Source organism: Micromys minutus (assembly GCF_963924665.1).
Source record: "Micromys minutus genome assembly, chromosome: 6".
NCBI classification, from domain to species: Eukaryota; Metazoa; Chordata; class Mammalia; order Rodentia; family Muridae; genus Micromys; species Micromys minutus.
Window position 1 is genome coordinate 24,474,972 of NC_137975.1, and position 11,093 is coordinate 24,486,064.

Consider the following 11,093-nt stretch of genomic DNA (forward strand, 5'->3'; position numbering starts at 1 on the left):
AGGCGCAGTGAGCCAGAGAGGATTCTGGGCCAACCTCAGACATGCATTACATGTGTGCATGACTGTGGCCCCAGCCCCGAGCAGGGCCTCCACTTACTGGTGAGGACCTTGAGGGTGAAAGGATTCTTCTGCTGAATGGTGTGGGTGAAGTGGAAACGCGCATTGCAGCTGTAGTCGGTCTGCATGTCCTGAAGCATGACGTTGGAGAAGTATAGGTCCCCATTATGACCCTGGGAGACACGCTTGTCCTGGGTGATGGGTTCCATAGCTGTGGGGAGGCAGAGGGGTGGCAGGAGGTTAGCAGACGGACTTGGTGACCATTATCTCTGAGACTCAGGAGACCAGATGGGATCTGGCGCTCCCGCCATCAGTCAGCTCCTCCCAGTGCTGCAGCAGGGCGTGCTCCCCTTTTTATAAGGTATCGGAGGGCTGAATGCATACAGCGGTGCATTCAAACCCAGAGGGACATGTTCACTTTGCCCAGGTTCTGTGCTCACAGAGTTCCAATTCCCGCTCATGCCATAATCGGACTGACAGCAAGGCCAGAGAGAGTGAGAGCACAGCCTTTGCCTGCTCCTTCAGTCAAGAGTCGAGTGTACACACGTCACAGGGAGTACTGTGCAGGCAACAAGCAAAGCTCTTTCAGCTTTATACCCCAGTGCCCAGCTGATGCCAGAGCAGACAAGGGCTGTCCAAAGCGTGCTAAGTACACCTGAACTTGGCCTTGCTGCACTGAATCAAAATTTAGCCATTGTCAATTATAATACGGACTTTTATTTTGTTTACCCTGAAGAATTTTTAAAAAAAATGCAATTTTCAGTTTTAATTGTCAGATGTATAGCAACGGATGATCCACACTGTTGGTTCTAAGAAGGCTTCCAGTTTCAGAGACAGTGAACTGAAGAACAGAGAGTGAATGTCCTCACGGGTGTGGCTGGGGATGGACCCGGTGTTAGCAGAGGATGAGCTCTCTCAGCTGACCTACACTCCAGGCTGATCCACTTCCTGTCCCCACAGCTTCCTTCTCATGTCAGTGATGTCAACTGCCCCTCAACAGGTGCTCTGCTCCTCAATTACTCCTCAGAGATCTGCTGAGGGCCTACTATGTGCCAGGTCACATGTTCAAGGGGTTGGGAAAAAAGAAAGACAAACTCTCAGCCTAGCAGGAGAGAAGGGCAATAGATAGTCGTTGTGAGGTTGTGTGGAGAGGAGGGTGTACTGCGGGGAGGAAGGGCAGGACTGCAGAGGGGATCTTATTCTCTAGGAGGTCCTGAGGTCTGTATGTCTGTGTCAGGCACAAAGACAGACCTTCAAGGTCCTGAGGAGCTGGGGGAGCTGGAAGGGCTGGAACAGTGTGTCTGAAGCCTTCCTGGAGCTGAAGGGGGAGGGGGGAGGGCTGGGGAGGCAAAAGGAGCAGGTCACAAAGGTGACCGTCCCAGGTGAAGGAGCCTGTCCTGAAGCAAGATAGGGGCCAGTAAAAACATGCCAGTGAGGGTACCCGATTTCATTCTTAAGGTTCAGGGAGATGTTAGGGAGATGCCAGGGCTGGGGAGATGTTGGCGAGGATGGACGGAAGAGGTGGCCATGAGATCTGCTCAAGGGGTGTTACTGACATAACTCGGCAGTGTGACATAATCCATGAGAAAAGAGGGTGGGAACTGACCAGGTGACAGCCAGACACCCTTCCCCACACGTCAGGAGGGAGAGGGGGATGACGACAGTGCACAGTGCCGGCCCCTCGGAGCTCTGAAGCCACCTGCTCATGACCACACCGTACTGTCAACCTCTCTACACAGCTGTCTGAGCCACAAGGTCACTTAACATCTGCTTCTCACAAGTAGGTGGGCCCCGCTGACAGTTCCCATCCTGCTATGGCATCTCTGGGAGCTAGGTAACTTAAAGAATGATTGTTTTGTTTTGTTTTGTTGTTTGTTTATTTGGTTTTTGCTTAAAAAGCCAGGGGAAGTCCACCGTGATGGCAGACATGAGGTAGCTGGTCACACAGCATCCACAGTCAGGAAACAGACACAGGCTGCTGCTCAGCTCACTACTTCGGGTTTTCTCACCTCTGTTAACCTGCCTAGAAATCCCTTACAGACAGGGATTCATCTCCAAGATGATTCTAAAACCCGAGGAGTTCACAATGAATATTAACTATCATACCCCCGCCCCCGCCATTCAACCCATCCGCTGCACGCTCTAGAGCTGGACGCTCAGAGAGGCCAGGCTTCCACACTTACAGCTGCTCATCCAGAAGATGACGGGGGACGGGAGGCCAGGTGGGGGATTGCACTGCAGTGTTAAGGGGGCGCCCTCTTGAACCACGACGGGGTCTAGGTTTTCCTTGGGCCACAGGGGAGATTCTGGAGAGAAACAGAAAAGGGTGAAATTCAGCTGGCAGCAGGAGCTGGGAAGGCTCAAGAGAAGGGAAAATGGGAGAATGGGGTGGGGGCAAGAGAGAGGACATATGGAGTGGCACTTGAAAGGAGGGAGAAACTTTTCACGACGGCGGATGCCCATCTTCAGCTGTGCCTTCCCCTCTTCTCCTCCAGTGCTCAGATCAGCTGCTAAAGTTGTACCAACTAGTCTGGAAGTTTTCTTTCTAGGAATCTTTCCGAAGTGGAAGAGACCCGTGGAGGGCAGGGCCTCTTGCAAGCCCCACCCACCTACCCACCAGGGAGCCAGCCGCAGCCCTGGCCCTGGCACTCACTGGACACCTGCAGGCGGATGCGGTTGCTCAGCGCAGTGCCGAATTTGTTCCGGGCAAAGCACTGGTACTCCCCTTCGTATTCCTCAGGCCGCCCACCACTGCGGAAGTCGATCACCAAGGTCCCAGACCTCCTCCTCATGGACACCCGTGGGTCCTTGGCAATGTTGAAGAATCTGCTATTTCGAGTCCAATGAAAACTGTGGATGACAGGGGCCAGGCCAACCATGAGTCAGGGCTGGAAGGGGTCGGTTGCTGGTCCCCACTCAACGGCAGACTTCTACTTTACCTCCATGTTGATGGACCCCGTCCTGGCTGGACAGAGCCACCCAATAAGCTCGGGAGACTGCAAAGGCACAGGTCACCTACTGGGACCACACATCTCTGAGTGCTATCACTAGCTAATGCTGGCTACAGGTAGTAGGCACCCAGCTTCTCTGGTGGGTTCTGTTCTGTGAGCCCATGACTCGGGAGTTATTTGAACAAACAAGTCAAACCCAGAGTTAGCGACTTTCTTTACCTTGTGACATCCCTAGTCTCTTCCTAGGCATGCAAGGTTGCCCACCTCTGCTCTGCCATGCCTCAATAGTGTAATTAACAGGCCGCCCTGTTTCTTTGAATGAACTGGCAGCATGAGGAAACAGAACTGCCAAGGGCCTAAACTACTCTTGCAGGCCTAGAGGAGGGTGCTCAGTAGCAGGGCACTTGTCTGGTATGCACAAGGATCTAAGTTCCACCCTTCATATGAAAAGAGAGGAAGAGGAAGGACAGAGGAGGAAGACGAGGAGGGGGAGAACGAGAAAAGAAGGCGACAGCATCATCATCATCATCATCATCATCATCATCATCATCATCATCATCATCATCATCATCATCATCATCCTGGCCCTCAGCTTGATATTGAGGCCAGCAGCACACGTTCTTGGCTCCCTGTGCTGATGTGGTAGAAACACAAGAGGTAGGAACTGTGGTGGATACTCAGAATTCTTGTCTCCCTCAGAGGATCCATGTAGGAAAGTCCAATCTTAGAGATATATGGTCACCAGTCTCTTATATAGTGACTCCCACTTGGGATGAGGGAGCCCCTGCTTGTTCTCAGCTCATCAGTCTTGACTGCCTCACAGGACCCTAGGACCAGAGTAAGCCTTCCTCACCGCGTTGTCTGAGACCCACTCTGCTCCTCTGAGAAAGTAACATTTAACATCTCCACTTTGCTACAATGTATCATTTGGCAGAAACAGCGCTGTCTTGGTAGATAATACCGTTCTATCCCTGATTCAGTCAAGTGGTGACTGGTGGTGTCAGCATTTAAAATCTCCCCCTCTTCTCAGGAAGACACTAGTTCTGCCACAGAGGAACGGGCAAATGAATAAGACCATGTAGCAGCACGGAGCAGTCTGGATAGGACAGGCTTCTCCTTCCTACCTACTGACAAGCAAAGGTAAGCTCAGAATGGACGCCTTGGGTTAGCTAGGAACAGCAACTTCCCATAATCTGAACATGGGGTGGATATGGCCACCCACAAGCATCTGAAAATAACATCTAGCTGGGTCTAGCGGCACATACCTGAAACCCCACTACTTAGGAGGGGAGACCGAGGCAGGAGAATGATGAGTTTTAGGCCAGCCTGGGACACACAATGAGATTCCAGGGTTTCACTGCAACAGAGACAAGCCATTCAACACCTTTGAGCCTGGTTTCCTTATGAGATCAATTTCCCAATTTGCTGAAATTGGTAAAAACCACGTAAATACAAGGGCGGTTCTATGGTTGGTTTGTTTCCCACCGGGAGGAGGAGATGGAGACTCAGAGCTTTGAAGTAACTTTCTCATTGACCACACAGTGGTTGGTAGCAGCCAAGTGGCCACTTAACACCTGCTAATCAAAAGTGAGCTTACATGGGACCTGGTGAGTGTCAATGCATATATATTCTTCGGATGGATGAGCCAAACATTTTAATAGAGTTGTCTACATCTACTTATGTGTGTGTACGTGGGTGGGGGATATGGACACGTGACTGCCTGTGCCTGTGGAGGTCAGATGCAGTGAATTCACTGCGACAGACGCCTGTGAGCCACCTGACAGGGATGCTCGAAACCGAACTCAGGTCTCTGCAAGCATAGCGTTCACTCTTCACCACTGAGCCATCCCTCCAGCCCTGTGCCAAACTTTTCAGTTGCTTGCCTTCAGTATGACCAAGATGGGGCAAGTGGCTCATTTCAATGGTGGCTTTTCAGCCCCCCACCTCCACTTACCTGGGGGCGGGGTTCCCTTTAGCTTCACATTCAATCAGGATGTTATCACGGGGGTCCACAATGTGGTCCTTCACAGACTGCTTGGTGATGGTTGGGGGTTGGGTCACTGCAACAGGACATATGTGGCAAGGGTCAGAACTCTGGAGACCTGCCCCGCTCTTGGCTTAGGGAGTGGCTAAAGTCTAGAGCAGCAGGAACCTGGGCAAGCAAGCATGAGAAGTACCCTATTCTAAAAACGTAATTTCTTAAAAGGGTTTTAGGATAGAGGTAGATGACGGAGTCTGAGAGTAGGAACCCCTTTATGAAGATCCAGCATCTAAGCAAGTGAAAAACCAGGCTTTCTTTGACCCACACTCACCTCCCCAGAGCGCACACTGCCCAGGGCACATTAGTTCCTGCTAAGTGTGTGCCGAATGGAACAAAACCAGCTATGACTGCAGAACTTCGGGCTGTGATGGTTCTGAGCCACGAGTCTCAACAGATGGCTAGACTGTCAAGACGAGAGCCAAAGGAGGCTTCAGCCCTTCAGAGTTTCCCAAGGGCTTCCCTGTGTACCAGCGAGCTGGTGTTCTGCCCAGGGCTGCAGTGCCAGCCACCAGTAGATGAAGGAGCTGCAGTAGCTAGGGAGTATCCCGGATGCCAACTATAGACCTGCCCCCCCTTTCCTGGGGATGTTCTCTTCCATTGGTAAAGGACTCACTGTAGGGCTCTAGGATCAGCTCTAGCAGGCAGTGAAGAAGCTACTGATTTCAAGCCCAGCCTTCTCCCCTGGCCTTTTCCCAACCTCCCACCTCCCCAAGGCTCAAGGACATAAAGGCACACCAGGCACTTACGCTCATTCTGAATGCTTGCTGTTAGTTCCATTGGGTTAGCATTGGGGTGGGGGAGAGAAGGAAAACAGAGTTATTGCACACAATTGATCAGCTGTCTGTCCGGTGTCCTCTTGTCCTAGCATGCAAGGCTGGGGTGGGGCAACACGGGGTCAGCACTAGACCTGGGGGTTTCCCCCCAGACGCAGAGCCTGGCAGAAGAGCCAGGCAAGGCCGGAGAACAGGCACAGCAAACAAATACTTTGTAGAAAAGGTGTTGTATCCACATAGTGGAGCAGGACCAGTAACCAAAGGGAGATGTGACCAGGAGAGTCCAAATGTCCCCAAATGGCAACACTGCCCAATAGAGACTCTTTAGATGCTTTCTGGCATCTCACACCACTGGGGGATGAGGGAGGCTTGGTGCAAAGGGTCAGCATGGAGGTGCTGGGGGATGAGAGGACTTGAATCACTTCCACGGGATAAAGGCCCAAAGTATAGAAGCTCTGAGGCCCCGCACACTGCTTCTCTCTCACACCAAAGCACGGTCTTCAGAAATCTTGTTCCTGAATGACAGAATCCTGGCCTGTGGCCAAGCCCAGCCCTCCTTCTTGTGTTCCTCACAAACAGGACAAAGAGGTGGGCTGTACGCGTCCTCACCAGCCCCGTCTGAACTCGTGAGCCATGTACACGTGTGTTCTTGCTTCCCACACTCTAACAAGCAGATGAATCACCCCCGGCTAGAGAAGATGCAGGCTCTGCCTCGGATGGTCTGCTGTAGTGCCTGGATCCTATCTTGTTGTTTCTGTCCATCCTGGGGTTAGAACCTTTGAACTATGCAGACAGTAGCAAGGTTTTAGATATGGAATGCAAGCCTTGGATCGAAAAGATGTGGAGGAAAGACAAAAGCATCTCTCTAGGACTCTTTATTGTCTTCCCTTACAGTACCAGGAGGGAGCACCAGGACTTCCTCATGTACCTCTGGTGCATGGGGTTCTTGGGCTGTCCTTGTCAGAGTGAGTGCTGATGGGGAGAGCAGGAGATGCCCTGCTTTAAGACAGAGTCGTGGTGATCTTGATGCCTTCCCACCAGAGCGAAGAGACTTAGAGGAGAAGGTGCAGGCTCAGAAAGGGCAGCCTGAAGGGGGTCATGGGAGGAGGGGAAAGGACATGAAGAATGAGAGGAAGCATGGCAGGAATGAGTGGGCAACTGTGCAGGCTGCCAGCAAAGGAAAGGCGTCATGGTATGGCTTTTTGAAAGGTTTCATGAGCTAGGTGGTGTGGCCCTCGGAGTAATGAGGGGGCGTTCTGTTTATCACCTGTCAGGGTCTGCCTGGGCTGGAAGCAAAGAAATGACAAACCCAAAAGGAAAGCCGACAAGGCTCTGAACACAGGCTCTGCGGTGCTCCCACTCAGATCACAGGCTTTGTAGTGCTCCCACTCAGAACAAGGGCTCTGTGGTGCTCCTTCTCAGAACACAGGCTTTGTGGTGCTCCCTCTCAGAACACAGGCTCTGTGGTGCTCCCACTCAGAACAAGGGCTCTGTGATGCTCCCTCTCAGAACACAGGCTCTGTGGTGCTCGCACTCAGAACAAGGGCTCTGTGGTGCTCCCACTCAGAAGACAGGATCTGCAGTGCTCCCTGCTTTGGCACCTTCACCTGCTTTTTTCTGCCAGAAACAAATATTCTAAAAAGATCAAAAGCTGGGGCAGCTGTCACAGGAGGGGATGAGAGAGAGGGGGCCAGTCTCCTGCAGGTGGGACTGGCACTTAAGCGCATTTCTTTTAACTACCAGCTGGGCTCTGGCTTCATTTCAGGATGCAGTGATGCCTCTTGGTCCTCATGGACCCCACTCTCAGGCTCTGGTCCCCTCCCAGAGCATCCTGAATTCAAGGAGGGGCCGTCCCATGGCTATGGTCCTGTGGACACTGGCTTCAGAGGCAGATGGGTATTAGTTTTCCCAGAGCTTGTTGAAGAGCTTTCAAAAATCCATACTTGGGAGTGAGTTAGCTGGGTACAGGCCTGGTGATGTTGTGGTCCCTGACAGTGTGGTTAAGGGAGAGTGCAGTTAGCTCTTTGAGGAAAGATTGCCAACTCAGATAAGAACTGACTGGCTACTGTCACCAGCGTGTGCTGCCTACCTGATTAAAGAACTCTTCAGCATCTGCTTGCCTAATGGGACAATGACATCTTAGTCATCACTGTGCTCCCAAGGGATTTATTGCGGGGACAGACTCAAGCCAGAAGACAAGTTGTGGTGGTGCTGGTGACAGCCTGTCTGAGGACAAGGACAACAGTGCTTCTCTCTGTCATCCCACTGCAGGCTCTTCTTTCCTTTCACAGAGCTTGCTGTCTGGCGATGTCAGGTGGAGGATGAATTTGTTCTTTTGGATTCTAAGAAGGAGAAGGTAGTCTAATCCATCTCTGTTGGGGTGAGCCTGTGTCTGCCCTGACTCCAGGGCTCTGCCTTCATGCCCTTTTCTTCCTGGGTTCTGGTAGTTAATTTCTGGGCACAATCCTGGGAGGATGGAAGATGGGGGATGGGCTTGTTACATCCCACTGCCCTGTTTGGATGAGGTGGGCAGAGTATCTCTCCATTCTGCTGTCTTCTGTGGGCTCCTAGGAAGAAATGCTGATTCCGCTTGAGTGGAAGGGAGAAGGAAATTATACGCAAGCTCCCAGAAGACTCACTTTTTGGCAAAGCCACTCTGGCTAATGAAGTGACCCATTACTTTTTTTTCCCCCAAAGGTCACGCTGTTCTCCTCTGGGCTAATGGAAGGGAGGTGGTGTGTGACTTTGCTGGCAAGGCAGTTGGAGCCAGAGACTAGGCACTTCAATAAGGGATTGTGCAACCTCCCAGGGTGCTGCTCTAGAAAGCTGCTACGCCAAGCCCCAGAGTGGAAACAGTGTCTGCTCCAGAGGTACAAAGAATGCCCTGAAGGGGCAAATAAGGGAGACACCTGGCAAGCCAGTCTCCAGTTCAATACCCTCAACCCCACCCTACAAACAAAGGGGGTAGGTTAGAAACATCTGACTTGTCCCAATCCCAGATGGGAGGTAAGCTCAGAAAATGTGGAAAGAGTTGTGGCTAAGCCTGAGAAGAATCCCACCAAGAAGTCCTCACCCTTGCTGGGTCATTGTTTTGAGTTCGGATCTGCAGAGGAGTCGTTGAGATTGACTGAGGCAAGTAGGGAGGTGCAGTGCTTTATGGGGTGTCCAGCCCAACAGCCCAGACCAGCTGCAGTCACGTGGAGAGAGACTCCTCTGAGGGAGGAGCTACTGCCTCTCTCCTGCTTCCTAATCTGCCAGCTAAGGACGGAACCCGAATCCAGATCCACTGTGAGAACCGCATGCGGTGAGTTTAGCAGAGCTCGGAGGTCCCTGTCTGGTCTAGGGCAGCTGCAATTCCACTGAGGTCCAAGGGCTAAAAGTAAGCAGAATCAGTGTGCCATGGCAGAGGAGAAAGACACAGACTCCATTATTGACTTTATCACCATGACAGGTGTGACCCAGGCAAAGGAGGGCCTGGTCTGTGTATACAACATAAAAGGGTGGGTCCTCTCTAGCCTCCACCGGGAAGCTGGGATGAAGAGGGCCGGTCCTCAGCCTTCTGCCTCAGGCAGTATGTGGGCTTCCTCTTGCAGCTCCATCTCCAATAGAGCTTGGAAGTCCATATTTCCAATAAAGAACAAGTCCATACCATCTGTTTCTGTGTTCACTCGGCAGGCACCCCTCCCCCACCAGCCCTGGCCATCCAACCGCAGGTGACTGAGAAACAGCAGGAGAGAAGTGAGCCATCCTTTCACCATGTTCTCCATAACCCAATTTCCTCTGCACCCTCCTCTCCAGGGACACGCCCCATCACGATGCTTATTAGATTGTCTGCCTGGCTGTTAATGAGAACTCTCCTTGAGCCAGCCGCAGACGGTCACCATGGGAACGTCTCACGGCTCTTCTCCTCCTTCCATGTGCACACACACAAGCAGCAGCGGTCTTGTCCAGCTTGCCTCTGGGATCAGTTCATAGCCATTACTGGTCTCTGTCATCCGGAAAGGTAGACTCCTCTTGCAGAGCTGTTGCTGGGGTGGACGAGGTCTGGCTTTACAGCCCTGTGGGGCCTTCCTGGAGACCACCTTCACCCCTCATCTCCTTCCGTCAACTGTTAACTGGAGAATGCCCAAGTCTGTCTCGGGATCACATGGGCTCCATGAATTCGCTGAGGCAGAGAACAGGAGGCAGGGGTGCCATACCTGTACCTTAGTGTGAGAACACTAAGACATCCACTGCAAGTGTCAAAATTGTGGCAAAGGGGCACGTGCTTACAAACAGGGCCAAGGAACAAGGAGCTGATCACAGCCATCCGTGTAAACAGCAATAGTGTCGATAGAGATCCAGACAGAGATCCACCACCAGGAGCAGAAATAAATCCCCTCTCCCCCTTTTTTGATAGTACCTAGGGAATACTAGAACAGAAAGAACCCACGTCCAGCTCTCCTGTGGTAACATAATATGGTTTAATGTCTCATTTGACTGTGCTTATACAAAGATAATGCCCTTCCTAATCCTCTACCAGACTATACACCATCTTCCTTATTACTCCAACCACAGCTGGGCAGCAGCTCTGGTTTATCAAGTTAGACTGGTAAGGACAGCCTGCCACACTTAGTCCTGAAAGCTGCCTTTAGAAAGGGTACGCCAAGTCCACGGCTGTGCGGGTGTGAGTAGAGGGAACAACTCCCGGTGGGTCTCAGAACCCCAAATCGGGCTGTCCTTGGTTCCACTCAATAGGTTCCAAGCAACACAGACACCAACCAGCTTAACCACAGCCCCAAGAAGAGGCTCACACTCAGAGGAAGCCTACATCAAGGCTTCTGAGAAAAATCCGGCTCTGAAGCCTGCAATCTGCTGTTATTCTCTCTTCCCCTCAGCTCCCTGCCCTCTCTCCCCAGCACCCATTCCTCTAATACCAGGAGTAGAAGGGAAAGAGAGAGCACAGAACTCACGATCCATCGGAATCTCAATGGCCCCTCCGAGGCTGAGGAGGAAGAGGATGAGGGCTACGTGCATCCAGGGTGGCGCCTGCTGCCTGGCCATCCTCAGCACCAGGCCCTGCTCCCCGACGCCCAGCCCACGGGCTTTCGATGCCTTGTGCCGCTCTTGCCAGACAGTGCTCAGCTGGAGAAAGAAAAACAAGAGCAAGTTAGTTTCTCTTGACCTTATGCTCTGTTCTGCTTACCCCCAGGGTCTCAAAAGACTCAAGAGGCCTCTTGGCCACAGAGCAGGGGATCTCCTAGATCAGAGTTTTTAACCTTGGAACGGAAC

At 52.1% G+C, this 11,093-nt stretch overlaps 1 protein-coding gene across 9 annotated transcripts in view; it reads right to left on the reverse strand.

The window, feature by feature from the left end:
• The window catches only part of NFASC (neurofascin), a gene marked incomplete at both ends in the record, with an annotated part of 70,884 nt that extends 60,019 nt beyond the window's left edge, over positions 1-10,865 (reverse strand). For 7 of the 9 annotated variants that reach the window (XM_080917857.1, XM_080917852.1, XM_080917858.1 and 4 more), the window contains 5 exons: positions 98-268; positions 2,241-2,363; positions 2,711-2,907; positions 4,963-5,068; positions 10,775-10,865. In XM_080917857.1, the coding sequence (XP_080773983.1) occupies positions 98-268; positions 2,241-2,363; positions 2,711-2,907; positions 4,963-5,068; positions 10,775-10,865 (688 nt within the window). Of the gene's footprint in view, positions 1-97; positions 269-2,240; positions 2,364-2,710; positions 2,908-4,962; positions 5,069-5,795; positions 5,814-10,774 lie in introns of all 9 variants that reach the window. The other 2 variants (XM_080917853.1, XM_080917851.1) reach the window with 1 other exon arrangement.
• Between the last annotated feature and the right edge of the window lie 228 nt (positions 10,866-11,093).